This window comes from Mustela putorius, unplaced genomic scaffold, assembly GCF_011764305.1.
Source record: "Mustela putorius furo isolate JIRA1106 unplaced genomic scaffold, ASM1176430v1.1 tig00000242_pilon_pilon_pilon, whole genome shotgun sequence".
Classification (NCBI taxonomy): domain Eukaryota; kingdom Metazoa; phylum Chordata; class Mammalia; order Carnivora; family Mustelidae; genus Mustela; species Mustela putorius.
The window spans coordinates 15,788,348-15,802,864 of record NW_025421325.1 but is presented as its reverse complement, the minus strand read 5'-3'; the positions used below and the strand labels follow the sequence as shown (position 1 = coordinate 15,802,864).

The following is a 14,517-nucleotide window of genomic DNA, read 5'->3' as shown; positions in this document are numbered from 1 at the left end:
AACCTCTCTGGAGTGTTGGTTATACTCTCCATCTCCACTGTCCAACCAACTTTACAATGGCTTCTGTCCCCCTCCCATATCTTTTCACTGAAATTGTTCAGCAAAAGATCATGGCACCTGTTACTGAAGCCAATGAACCTATTTTTAGCCTTATCTCACTTGACCTTTCTGAGTGTCTGACACTACTAACCACCCTTACCTCAAAATTTCCTCTGCCGTTGTGTCGCTGCCTATTCTCTTGGTTCTTTTCATCTTTCCCTGGATAATTCTTCTTTTTCTTTCATCTGCCCCCTTTTCTCTATCATCCTTTTAGAAGATGCTTTCCCAGGGTTTCCAAACTGCAACTCCTTTTCATTTGCTCTATTCATGCTTCTATGGGTGATCCCATCCATTCACATGGTATCCATTGTATAATGGCTCCAAATCCTTCTCACTGGGTCCTTCCTCCCTTCTGAGCTCCAGGCTTATGCGCCTCCAAGGTGGTGTTTCACAAACACTTCAAACACAACACTTGTAAAGCTGAAATCTCACAACGCCCTTCCTGTCTCTGTTGGTATCTCAGTGAGTGGCCCCAATACCCAGTCAGTTACCCCAGCAAAAGCTTGAGTCATTCTTGTCTCCTTCCTTTCTCTCCCTCCCTACCTTCAGTTAATCATCAAATTCTCTTAACTCTGCCTCCTTAGATGCACTCAGATGTGTTGACTTGTCTTTGTTCCAATGCCACTCCCTTAGTTCAGGCCCTCATCATTTCCCGCCTGCACTATGGCCACAGCTCCCTAATCCATCTCCTGTCTCCAGCCTTTCCTCTCTCCTGCCCTTTCTGTACAGCTATCAGAGTTTAGGGAAAACAGAGTCTTGAATGATTTTCCAGAGGACTAGTGGTCCACCTTTCAAAAGAAGGGTTTCTTAGGCAAATAAGAAACGGCTTAGTTCTGAAAACATCCCCTTTGTAGCCCTTTCTTAGTGATCCCCCACACATATCAGCATATTTAAGGCTCTGAGAAGTCTTGTCATAAAGGATCTGTATGGAATTGTTTAAGCACGTATTTCCCAAACTCCTTGACCCTAAAACCCATTCTCCTGGACATGCTTCTTAATATCTTGCAGAACATTATATACTGTTTGAAAACTCCAGTCTGATCATCTTACTGCTCTATTTGAAAATAGGACAGATATGTGGTTAAACACTAATGGAAGACAATTTGAACTTTATTCTATGAGCAATGAAAAATCCTTGGAGATTCCTAAGTGGGGAAATGACCCAGCATTCAGGCAATCAATAGATTTCAATGATCCAGCTCCTACGATCAGCTAGGTGCTTCTCACCTCTAACCCTTACAACATGACTACGGGTGGGCATAATCCCCAAGTGAGGGGACTGAAGCCAGGGTGGTCAAATATTGGTCTTACAGTCATGTAGCCAATGAGGGTAGAGCAGTATCCAGCTCAAGGTCTAGGTGACTCTAGAGCCATGGCTGTTTGCCTGCAGGACAGATAGGAAGTAAGAAAGTCTAAAGCTTGGACATAAATTCTTAGAAGGCTATCATTTCTTTTTTTGTTCTTCTTCACCTTTGTTCTCATGCCCAGATAATGCCTTGAGTATAGCCATTCTTCCTAAGCTTGGGTCTCATTGCCTTTTCTGGAGGCCCACTGTATTTTTTCCCCCTTATGCATTGAGCAAGTCATCAGTTCCAGAAAAGCCTCTCTCCTGCTTAAAAACTATGTCTTTCCCAAGTGCCTGTCCAGGGCCAAATTTCTTAACTTAATCTTCTAGGCCTTCTCTTATCTGCCCTCAACGTTCCCTTCTGACCTTGACTTTGAGGCTTCTCTAAATATTACTCATATTACCCCACCTGAACTACTCAGCATTTAAGCAGCCTCCTCCCTTCTTTTGATCCTGCTGTTCCCCGCTCTTGGAAAGGACCTATTTTTTAGGGTCCCTTCACACTGTAATTCCGTTGAACAACTCCTGATCTGGACCAATCGCATGCTTGCAGGTTTTTAGCAGAAAAGGTCAGGGAGGTGCCGCCAAACTTGGAAAGCAGGTTAACTTCTGAAAATGAAACTAGTAAAACCCACAGTGGATGGCATCAGCTATCTGTGAAGATGATACACTCGAAGTCAGTCTCAAGAAGAAGAAGAGAGCTAAGAAGATATGAAAAACACCTCCCTGGAAGGGAGGAAGAAGGTGTCCAGAGCTCACCCTCAGGGCACAACTCTACCTACACATCTGGAACCATAAGATACACAAATAAGACCCTTATCAAATCAGTGACAAGAAACAGAGGGAGTAACCAAACCATGATCAATTGTGATGACCGGCCAAGGCGGTGACATAACCAACAACATTCTTCTCTGGTGTACTGAATGAAGCCCAGCATGCACTCTAATAGATGGAAGACGGCTAAGGAGACAAATGGACAGGTGGAGAGGCTGCTGCCAGCACCAACTAGAAGAGACACTCACTCAGTTTGAGGAATACTGACTTTTGGGACAGGGGAAGGATTGGTGATGAAGGGATTGGAAATGGTTCATCCAGCTTTCTCAAATGTGGTGAGTTTTCCCAAAAGTCCCCTCCTTCTTTGTCCAAATGAAAAAGCCACCCTTTGAAAACCAGTTTGGGTTTCTTGGACATCATCAGAAAGGGATACTCTGGGCAGTGGAAAAGGATATCCTCATTGTATCTATCTCATGGGGCTGTTGGGAGGAGTCAAGGAGGTAATGTGTGCTGAGGGATGGATCTAGGCTATACAGAGTAATTGTTCAATAAGTGTTTAAAATCAATCAGTATAGCAGCGCCTGGGCAGCTCAGTCGGTTAAGCGTCTGCCTTCAGCTCAGGTCATGATCTCAGGGTCCTGGGATTGAGCCCCATGTTGGACTCCCTGCTCTACAGGGAGTCTGCTTGTCTCTCTCCCTCTGTTCCTCCCTCCCACTCATGCTCTCTCTCTCTCTCAAATAAATAATAATAAAAATAATCAGTGTATTGTAACTCTGCTTTTAATGACAAGCTCTTACACAACCGCTTAAAGTGAACTGGCTTCCTGGTGTCTGGGTGCTGGGATGATACTGACCACCCAAACCTACAAAACAGATTCCATAGCCTTGGACGAGAAAAAGGCAATGGAAGTATTGCCTCATAAAGGACTTGGCGACCATCCACCTGGTCTAGGGCATCTCTAGTTCATTATCATCTTCCCACCTCCTTTCTCTAAGTACCAAGCACATGTCTTACAGCATTTTTTGCGCTGTTTTCCATGCAATGACTTGTATTTATCTCGAATCCCAATTCTATCAGAGCATATACTCCTTGAGGGTGAAGGTTCTTTCATCCCTCATGGAGCTCCAAAGGCCATAAATCTTTAATGAGATGAAATGAATTGAATCCAAGACAAAGCAAATGATCTGGGGTTCACATGAAGCCCCTAAAATCTGTCCCTCCCTCCACCCTCTAGGAGGTTGGTTGCAGAGCCCTGGAGAGAAGGCCTGGCCCAGCAGGCTGAGAACACCTTCCCAGGAGTCCCCAGCCCAGGGAGTGGCTACAGGAGAACCTGGTGGGCTGAAGGAGGGCTGCTCAGCTGCCCAGGAAGGAGAGGGAGAGACAAACACATGAAGAGAGCAGGTCCTGCCTGCCACACTCACCTGGATCTCTGTCTGCACAGTGCATTTAACCAGTTTAAAGTTCTTCCCAGGGTTGAAGCTGTTGCTGTAGAAGCAGACCTTGAGGATCCGCACGTCTTCCTTTTCCACATCTACCGGCACCACCACCATGGGCTCTGGGGGGCCTTCAGGCCGACGTAACGTGCCCACCTTCACTCGGCTCAGGGGCTCGGACACCCCAGACATCCTCTCGGGCGGCAGCTAGGACCGGCACATCGCAGTCCTGTGGAGACAGCAGAGAGATAGCCCAGAAATGAGTCCAAGGAGGCCCACATGCCTCGTGCCCCAGGGACGGCTCCCACTGAGCTCCAGGACCTAGCAAACCACATATCCCCCCATTCTCAAAAACTCCCCTTCAAGGCATCCAGCTTTATGGACTGGGAGAAGCAGAAACACAAAGGAGCAGTTCGTATAAACATCCGGGTCTGAAACCCGGCCCTCGAGCTCCCAGGCTGTGAGCTTTCTCTTCTAGAAGCCCCCTCTCTCCATCACATTTCTCCTCCCACACTGGGCTCCGAGGCAAGAGGCCCACACTTTGCAAAGGCAGCTGTGAGAGGGGGCGGCCGCAGCATGGTTCCAAGGCACAGCTGAGCAGAAAAAGCGAAGAGTTAGACACTAGAAAATAGCAGGAGAGAAACAGGGACAAGGGAAGAAGCAGAAGGGGAGAATGGGTGGCCTGGAGGGAGCTGGAACAGACAAGGCAGGAAAGTGCCCAGGTGGGGGGCCAGTCCATCAGCTGATGGCTTTGTCTGCCCCCACCTGCCGCTGCCAGCCCTAACTTTTGGGTAGGAGGCCTCAGTCACACAGGAACTCATCATATGGCACATTGTTCATGGTGCACAGGAGAATTCGAGAAGAACAGCACTCTCACAGCCCAGTTGGGAGGTCTTTCTGCCAGGTGGGAGAGGGCTGGGCTGGGCCCCTAGAACACCCAGCCCAGTTTGGATGACAATTTGATCGACACTCACATAGACTCTAAGAATCCCAGGAGACTTCAGTTCTCCTTGAGTCTCCACAAATTGGGTCCCGTCTTCTTGATCCAACACAACCCCATTTACTTCCCACTGGTCTGAAGCAGGAGCACCCCAAGGAAACAGCAGGAAGTTTTATCTGATGACTTGTGGTGTCAACCTTGGCTCCACTAGAACCCCCTGGGAAGCTTTTAAGAAAGCATAAATCTAGGCCCTGTGCCAAGAGATGGCCTCTGACTTGGCCTATGGGGAGGCTTGGTATTGGTATTTTTAAGTTTCCAAGGATTTTTCTAACATACAGCCATGGCCTGGGGGCCACCTTTCTAGGCTAACCTTATCTCTCATTCTGAGTCCATTCTTACAGGAAAATGATCTCCTTTCTTTTTTTTTTTTTATAAACATATATTTTTATCCCCAGGGGTACAGGTCTGTGAATCACCAGGTTTACACACTTCACAGCACTCACCAAAGCACATACCCTCCCCAATGTCCATAATCCCACCTCCTTCTCCCATACCCCCTCCCCCCAGCAACCCTCAGTTTGTTTTGTGAGATTAAGAGTCACTTATGGTTTGTCTCCCTCCCAATCCCATCTTGTTTCATTGATTCTTCTCGTACCCACTTAAGCCCCCATGTTGCATCACCACTTCCTCATATCAGGGAGATCATATGATAGTTGTCTTTCTCCGCTTGACTTATTTCGCTAAGCATGATACGCTCTAGTTCCATCCATGTTGTCGCAAATGGCAAGATTTCATTTCTTTTGATGGCTGCATAGTATTCCATTGTGTATATATACCACATCTTCTTGATCCATTCATCTGTTGATGGACATCTAGGTTCTTTCCATAGTTTGGCTATTGTGGACATTGCTGCTATAAACATTCGGGTGCACGTGCCCCTTTGGATCACTATGTTTGTATCTTTAGGGTAAATACCCAATAGTGCAATTGCTGGGTCATAGGGCAGTTCTATTTTCAACATTTTGAGGAACCTCCATGCTGTTTTCCAGAGTGGCTGCACCAGCTTGCATTCCCACCAACAGTGTAGGAGGGTTCCCCTTTCTCCGCATCCTCACCAGCATCTGTCATTTCCTGACTTGTTGATTTTAGCCATTCTGACTGGTGTGAGGTGATATCTCATTGTGGTTTTGATTTGTATTTCCCTGATGCTGAGTGATATGGAGCACTTTTTCATGTGTCTGTTGGCCATCTGGATGTCTTCTTTGCAGAAATGTCTGTTCATGTCCTCTGCCCATTTCTTGATTGGATTATTTGTAAATGATCTCCTTTCTAACAAGAGGCTCAGATTCTAGGGGCCACTGTTAGACCAGGAGTTGGGAGCAAAAAGGATGGAACTGGCTATTATAGAGGCAAATATTTTAGAAGTGGAACCAAAGTTACGTTTACCCATTCACACTGTGCTGGACACTAGAAGGGAAGATGGAGACAGTCATTGGCCTAAAGGAGCTGTTCCTTTTCTAGAAGCAGTATGTATTAAGAGGGCAAGAAGGAAATGCTGTGAGGGCCAGGGAAGGAGCAAGCCCCTTCCATCAGGGGCAGGCAGACAAGGGGCACAGCACCAGTCTGAGTCCAGAATTTGGGACAAGACAGATGGAGAAAAGAATATCTAGCTTGCTTTAGTTTAGAGGCTAATATGTATATTCTAGAAGCATCCATGCCATTTTCCCATAAATATCACCTGAACATGTCCTGTGCGCCAATACTCTGCTATGTGCTGAGCGCTTACCTCAGTTTCCCCACACCTTCAAAAAGGAGTCTAGAGGAAAGAGCTTGAGAAGCAAGCCCAGGAAGCCCAGCGAGGGAGGGGGAGATGTGTGATGGGGAAGGGAAGACAGCCTAAGGAGGGGTATCAATAGACTTATTGCTTGGGCAGCTATAGGGCCATCCTGCTGGGAACTCTCGGAATCAGGATGTGCTGCGTGCCAGGGTATTTACACAGCCCCTCTTACAGCCACCATTCCCAGCACTACGCACAAAGGCAGACTGGACTCAGGAGCCAGGGAAAGTCCTCAGGCACAAAGATGATGATTCTGGTAGGTAGAAATAAGCAGGAGAATATTGGAATGTTAAGGCCCCAAGGGTAATGGATGGGACAATGACAGATCTGCTATAGGATATGAATGAAGATGAGGGTAGGGTGTCTTACTCCTAAATAGTATACACTCCGGTGTAGAGATAGGCATGCACACACACAGATGGGACAATGACAGATCTGCTATAGGATATGAATGAAGATGAGGGTAGGGTGTCTTACTCCTAAATAGTATACACTCCAGTGTAGAGATAGGCATTGCACCAGTCATACACATAAATTGGTCCCAGATTTAGGAATTGCTGTGTCTATTGAGCCAAGGGTCCATGACTCCTGGGGATATGTTGGTATAAACTAGTTTTCAGGCAGGGGATTCATGAAACAGTTTTATAAACAGGTGTTGGGGTAGGAAGGAAATGGAGTAGCACATGGCATCTGTCCCCATATATCAGATGGAAGTCACAGGGCCCATCATTCCAAAGGCATGTAGAAACCAGGGGCACAATCGGTGTTGTCATGCTGACCAGCGGGGATGTGGACTCAGAGCTGGGAAGAAGAGCTATGCCCACATCTATAGGTTACATCACATGGCTTCTGGGCATCCATGATGAAGGGGATGGGGTGAAATGCTGCCCACCCAGACTGCGTTCTCATCCGAAGGTGAGCACACACGGGACGCCCCACACACACTGGGGAAGAGTTTGAAAGAGAAGAGTTAAGTAGAAATGACATGTCAATAAAAGTTAAAAGATCTGGGGCAACCCAAGAGCTCTCATCTGCCCAAATTCTGTGTGCCATTGGCTGAAGTTAGGAGTGAAGCAGGTAAGCCCTTTCTGGCAGGCAGAGCAAGGGACAGAGATAGGGCAGGTGAGTTAAAAATCTTTTCTGGGGACAGAGACCAGGGCCAAGTCTGGCAGGGGGAAAGGGATTAGGTCCCCATGGTACTTTCAGCAGCTTCAGCTGGTGGCACCACGAAACGTGGCGCTTTCAGATTTGAGCAGCCAAGAGGATGTAAGCACGTGATGAGGACACGGAGCGAGAGGAACTCTCGTTCATTGTTGGTGCAAACTTTGGAAGACAGTTGGACGGTTTCTTACAAAACGAGACATATTCTTACCATACGATCCAGCAATAGTGCTCCTTCGTATTTACCCAAAGGAGCTGAAAACTTATGTCCACACAAAAACCTACACATGGATGTTTATAGCAGCTTTATTCATAACACCAAAACTTAGAAGCAACCAAGATGTCCTTCAGTAGGTGAATGGGTAAATAATCTGTGGTACATCCAGACGACGGAATATTATTCAGTGCTAAAAAGATATGCTCTATCAAGCCACGAAAAGACGGGGAGGAAACTTAAATGCATCTAACTGAAAGAAGCCAATCTGAAAAGGCAACACACGATATGGTTCCAACTACATGACATTCCGGAAAAACTACAGAGACGGTAGAAATATCAGTGGTTTCCAAGCACTGGGGGGGGGGGGGGAGAAGTGACAAATAGGCAGAGCACAGAGGACTTTTAGGGCACTGTAATTGCTCCCTATATAATATTATACTGATGGATACCTGTCATTACACATTTGTCCAAATTCATGGAGGGTATAACATCAAGACTGAACACTAACGTTAACTATGGATTCTGGGTGATAGCGATGTGAAATGTAGGTTCATAGTAAATATACCACTCTGATGGGGGGAGGTGTCCCAGTGTGGGGGGCATGCATGTGGGCGGGTGGGAGTATATGGGAAAGCTCCAGACTTTCCTCTGGATTTTGCTGTGAACAGAACACTGAGCCAAAAAATAAAGTCTATTAAGAAAAAAAAATAACATAATAAAAAATAATAATTAAAAAAAAAAGAAAAAAATGTAATGAGAAACCACAGTGGGATCATCAATTCCCTCTCCAGCCCACTCAGGAACTCAGGAGCCAGCACCCACCTCTACCCTGGGCAAATAAAGCATTCATAATCTACGTCCGGTAGAGAACAGCCCAGCCAAACTGATGCACTGGCCATTGTCAACATGCCTGGCAGACGCTGGTTTCTTATCTTCATCAGTTTTTCTAGGCCCTTGGTTCGGGGACCATTATTCCTAGTGGTCAACATGACCAACTCCAGTTGAAATATTTTTGCAAAACCATTTTGCTCACTCAGGATCTACTTTTTTTTCTTTTTTCTTTTTTTATTTTTTATTTTTTTTTAAGATTTTATTTATTTATTTATTTGACAGAGAGAAATCACAAGTAGACGGAGAGGCAGGCAGAGAGAGAGAGAGAGGGAAGCAGGCTTCCCCGCTGAGCAGAGAGCCCAATGCGGGACTCGATCCCAGGACCCTGAGATCATGACCTGAGCCGAAGGCAGCGGCTTAACCCATTGAACCACCCAGGCGCACTTTTTTTTTTTTCTTTTTTAAAGATTTATTTATTTCCTTTAGAGAGAGAGAGAAAAAGTGCATGTGTGGGGGTGGGGGGTGGGGGGAGCAGAAAGAGAGAGAGACTCTTAAGCAGGTTCCATGCTGAGTGTGGAGCCCAACAGAAGGCTCGATCTCATGACCCTGAGATGACAACATGAGTCAAAGCCAATTGTTGGTTGCTTAATGAACTGCACCACCCAGGCACCCCAGCTAGACTTCCACCTTCAGCCTGAGGTAAGACCTGTAGATCTGTCTTTAATCCTTTGCAGCAGTAACCTCTGGCTATTTATTCCAAAAACCTAAGTGCTTTGTACCACCATCCTTGGAGATGGGCAGGGATGAGTATGCCCATTATACAGATGAGAAAACAAGGTTTAAGCCATCTGGTCAAGGATTCCTGCTTGTCGAGTAGTCAGCTTGGATCCCAGAGCAGATCTGAATCCAAGTGCCAAGTTTTTCCCACTTTCCCATCTGCCTTCAGAGAAGGTGGTATCTCTTGATACTACTGACATAGACTCTGCGGAAGGAGGAAAATGTCAACTTGGCATTGACTGTCCCCAGTCTGTGAAGAATCCTAAGGTCTTCTGGTTTAGGGAGTGTGACTCTCTCCATGCTAAGACTTGGTCATGGGAGGGAGGGTGCTGGTGGGGAGGGATTCATGTGTTTGATTAAAAGATGAGGGCCCACCAAAGACAAGGGCCCAGAAAGGTAGGCTGTTGGATACATAGCAACTTCCTCAAGGGCACTCCCGAACTCCCACCTGTCAGCACTGGTCTGCCATGGACTGCCAAGGGATTCCCCTCCCCCCAACTCTCTGGAGCAGAGTAACTGAAAGGTGTGATGTAAGGAGTACACAGCCCTTGACCTCACTCACAGGCTTCTCTCACTGTCCCTCTGCCAGCTCATTTTCTGACTAGCTCTAAAACCTTGGGCCAGTTACTTAACCTCTGTTGGCCTCATCTGCCTCACCTATAAAATAGGGGTAATGATACTTGCCCTGTTTTCCTTATAGAAGGTTTGTGAGGATGAAGGGCAAAAATGCAAGTGAAAATTCATTGTAAGCAATAAAGCTGAACACCAACAAAAGGCTTTATCATCATGGTTAGCACTTGCTTATTTTCCAAAATCTTGTCTGACCATCTATAGTCCCCATATCTTGTGCCCCCTGCCAGTGGCCCTCTGGAGGAGGGGGTGGGGCAGGGGAAGGTCGGATTTGCAGCATTTGCCAATTTCTGTGGTGTAAATGTTCCCACTATGGCTGATTTCAAACTGCCAACACCCATCACTGAACACAGAGACAGGCGGATAGGGGAACAATCTGCTGCCTCTAGCTCCTCTTTCTGACAACAGAACTTGTCTGTTTCTCCATATTTTGCTGGATGACTTGATTTTCTCATCACTGGCTTGTCTCTGTATTGTGATGATCCCTAAATCTTTTGACTCTCAACCTGTGAGTCAAGTGTACTGCCCCTTTTTCCAGTCAAGACCATGACTCCTAGCCCAGGGATCCCTCCCTACATCCCAGCATGCACCAGCCCCTTCGAACAGTGTCAGAGGAGAGAAGGTCTCACAGCGCCAGTGGAAATCCTGGCCCTGAGCCATCGTGGGCTCCAGCTTGCTTCCCAATCCAGGTCTGCCCAAGTCCAAATCAAAGAACAACAAACACAAGGAAATGGGCTTAAATTAAAACAGGAAGAGTTTTGATTGGCTATAAGAATGTCTCAGCCAAAACCTGGAAAGGGTAATAAGGGAGGTTGTACAATCTCGGAGTCCCTGAGGTCTTCAGGAAGAAAATAAATGACACTCTTCCTGAATGGCAAGATGTTCACCTGCTGAAAGGAGGGGGCCCTAAAACAGAATTAAGGCCCATTCGGATCCTCTGGGTTACCACTGGGCCTAGGGCTGGGTTCCCGGCAGAGGAAGATTACAGGGTCACGGGCGTCGACATCACAGAAAAGTACAATCTTGCACTTGAAGACAATGTCGGGTAATGTTATGTCTTAACGGAACACATCCTTTGTGTCAGGAATTTGCGTAAGCAATTGCCAAAGACAAGGTGGCTGGTGATGTGTCCTGCCACCATGCTTAGGGGCTCGTGCCGAGTTCTGCCATCAACCGGCTCTGAGGCCTAGAGACATCGGGCCAGGCGGGTCAGAGCTCCCCAACAGCGGCTGGTATGTGGATGATGGCGTCTGATATTTTCCAGTGACTGCGGCAAAATGGGAAAAATACAGACGCTACAGGGAATTTGTCATTAAGCTCAATGTATTCTTTTTGAAGGGCAGGCTTTTACTCTAACATTATGTCTTTCGACCTTGGTTGGTTTTCCAGCACTCATTTGTTTATCAAGCGACAATGACTGTCTTTGGCAAATGACCTTGAAGCTGGGCCTCTGGGAGAGTCAGATGTGGAAGCGGAGGTGGGCATCCTGGGCATAAAACACACTGTCTCGAGGGCTGAAAGTTCCACCCATGATCTGAGGGAGCCTGGGGAGGGACCATTACTCAGAGAGGTGGCACTGTCAGGGAGAAGGTGCGCTCACCTGAGTGACAAGGTCAGTCACCTGACTCATCAAACCCAGGTTTCAAACCGTGTCCTCGGGCTGCCCTGTCATGTAAGTCTGGGGCCTTCCCCACCGTGCACTTCAGGGTCAGGCAACGTGGTGGCCTTCAAGCCTCGGCCGCTGACTGTTCGTGTGACCTGGACAAGTTCACCGTGCTAAGCTTCAGGTTCCTCTCTCAGGAGACTGGGGCTAACATTATCTAGCCTGCAGATTTTTCTGGAGAATCAGAGATTACTTCTGTAAACTCCCTGGCACATGTATTTTTTAAGTGCCTGTGACTTGGCAGAAGAAAGAACCAGGAACTCCCTACCAGTCCCTACTTGCCAAACATTAGACCGGCCCAGTGAGTCCGGGATTGGCTCCTTCCGTCCCCGCTTCTCTGATGCCACCTTTGGGCCCACACCCACCTTCCTCCACCCGCCTGCCCACCGGGAAAGCTCAGCCCTATCTCCCACTCTGGACACACACAGACACAGGGCCATCATCTGTCCTGAGAATATCACAGAAGCATGGAAGGAAGCCTCACGCGAGACAGCCACAATATAAGCCCTTTGGATCTAGCAGAAGCTGGCATGTCACGAGACACGCGCTTTATTTCCACTCTGTCTCTGACTCACTTCCTCTTGCCGTTTCCACACCAACGAAATGGGGAACACATGCCTTTCCTCTGCAAAGGCCTGCTGGGAGCAGCCACTTAACTAATTGGCAGTGACTGTCGTCTCAGGGAGCCAGGCCAGTGTTTCTGGGCGAGCTGTGCCCTGCTGGGGTCACGCGGTGTACCCCACCCCCCAGCCCAAGCCTTCTCAGCCCCAGTTCCCATAGGGCCAGCATGGTGCCCGCTCCAGGCCCCCCAGTCCATCACTGGGTTAATCCCTCCCCATTACCTCTGGAAGGAAGGAACCAGAAAGGTGGTGATTATCCCCCAGCCAGAATTCAATGTAATTCAAAAAGCATTTATTGAGGCTCTAGCACATTTTCAGCTCGCCACGCCCACACACATCACCCACTCAGGATCATTCTTTTGCCAGCACCTACCAACCCGGAGGCCGGCTGACATGGGGCTGGCTGGCCGGGGAGGGGGGGAAAGCAACGTAGATGTGTGAGCCCGTTCTTCCTTGTTCCTCTTCTCGCTAGTTCAAGGACTTTGATTACTAGAGCTAGGCAGACTTCCTGCGTGCCCTCTGGGCTGCACTGTTCCCCCAACCCTTGAGCAAACCCCCGGAACCTTGCTCCCTATTTGCCAGTTCATGAGTGATTTCTGCTAACCTGCTTTTCCCCCTCCTTCCTCCCTTCTTTCCCAGCTCTCCTTCCTTCCTCCTCCCCTCCCCTGTTCTTCCCTTCTTCTCCTTCCCGCGCCCCTGCCTTTATGACTTCTTCTGTTTCAGGAGGCATGCCAGACTCCAGAGATAGGCAGCTAAACAGAAGAGGGAAGAGGGTCCCTGTCCAGCAGAGACTCATAATTCAGTCAAGAAGAAGATGAGGGGCACCTGGGTGGCTCAGTTGGTTGAGCATCTGTTTTTGGCTCGGGTCATGGTCTCTAGGGTCCTGGGATTAAGCCCCACATCAGGCTCCCAGCTCGGCATGGAGTCTGTTTCTCCCTCTTCCTCTGCCTCTCCCCCTGCTTGTGCGCTCTCTCTCTCAAATGGATGAATAAAATCTTTAAAAAAAAAAAAAAAAGAGAGAGGAAAAAGATGAACGTAATCTAGCCACAGCATGAGATGAGATCTAACAGGGGTCCACGCTTGGTGCTTGAGGAGCATGGAAGAGCACTGATGTAGGGGGCCCCAGAATCTCAGGAGAAGGTGACACAGCAAGATCAGAAACCACATGACGTGGCATGAGGCTGGTGAGGAGGGTGGTGAGGGGTGTTGGGCAATGAGAAGACAGTGGCAACACACTAAGGAATTTGAACATCACCCTGTGGGGAAGCAGATTTTCATTTAAAAGATATAATTCGGGGCACCTGGGTGGTTCAGTGGTTGGGCATCTGCCTTCGGCTCAGGTCATGATCCCAGCGTCCTGGGATCGAGCCCCACATCAGGCTTCTTGCTCAGCAGCAAGCCACCTTCTCCCTCTCCCTACCACTCCCCCTACTTGTGCTTTTTCTCTCTGACAAATAAATAAATAAAATCTTAAAACAAAAACAAACAAAAAAAACGATCTAATTCAGGCTAGAGGACAGATCGCAGGTGTGAGCTGGGAGGCTCCGGGGCAGTTCTGATGATGCAGTTCCTGGGCCGTGACCCCCAACTGGTGACGCAGGGGAAGGGGGACCCGATTCGCAGGCTTTGCTAATGCTGGTGTAAATGCTTCCAAGGCTGATTTCAAGCTACCGATGTGACTTTGCTGAAAGTGCCTTTGGGGGAGAAAGGGCTGCCATCAGCTTGTGAGAGCTGGTTGGGCAAGGGCTGGGAGGGCACATTTCTGAGGACCTGCCTCCAGCCCGGCTCTGACCTGACCCTCAACCCTCCACATCTGGCCCTGCAGGCTTCCCCCACCCACATCCAGCACTTGAAGATGGCAACATACAAGGTGCCCAGAAGCCTGGAGTTTTAAGATGTGCTTCTCCCTCCAAGGAGCTTCTGTTATTCTCTAATCTCCTAAAGGTTGTAATTTTCAAAACCACATTCTTTGTCATCTCTAACCCCAAACTAAATTCTTTCCCAGCTTCTCTACTTTTGAGTCATGATCTCAACTCATTCCTTTTCTCCCAGCCTACGACTCCAGCTAATCTCATTTCCCTGGCTGGGTGCATTACAGAGTTGGTTGTTGAGCAGGGAAATTTGGTGCCGTGACGAATCGATGCTTCAGTTATAGGCATTTGACTGAGTTCTTCCCCATTTTCTTGAGA

General features: G+C 48.0%; 1 protein-coding gene across 6 annotated transcripts in view; it reads right to left on the bottom strand.

Annotated features, from left to right (window-relative positions):
* The window catches only part of PTK2B (protein tyrosine kinase 2 beta), a 122,733-nt gene that overhangs the window by 53,511 nt on the left and 54,705 nt on the right, over nucleotides 1–14,517 (bottom strand). For 5 of the 6 annotated variants that reach the window (XM_004775099.3, XM_004775100.3, XM_045078361.1 and 2 more), the window contains exon 2: nucleotides 3,641–3,881. In XM_004775099.3, the coding sequence (XP_004775156.1) occupies nucleotides 3,641–3,844 (204 nt within the window). In that variant the 5' untranslated portion in view covers nucleotides 3,845–3,881. Of the gene's footprint in view, nucleotides 1–3,640; nucleotides 3,882–4,011; nucleotides 4,097–14,517 lie in introns of those variants that run through there. The other variant, XM_004775101.3, reaches the window with a different exon arrangement.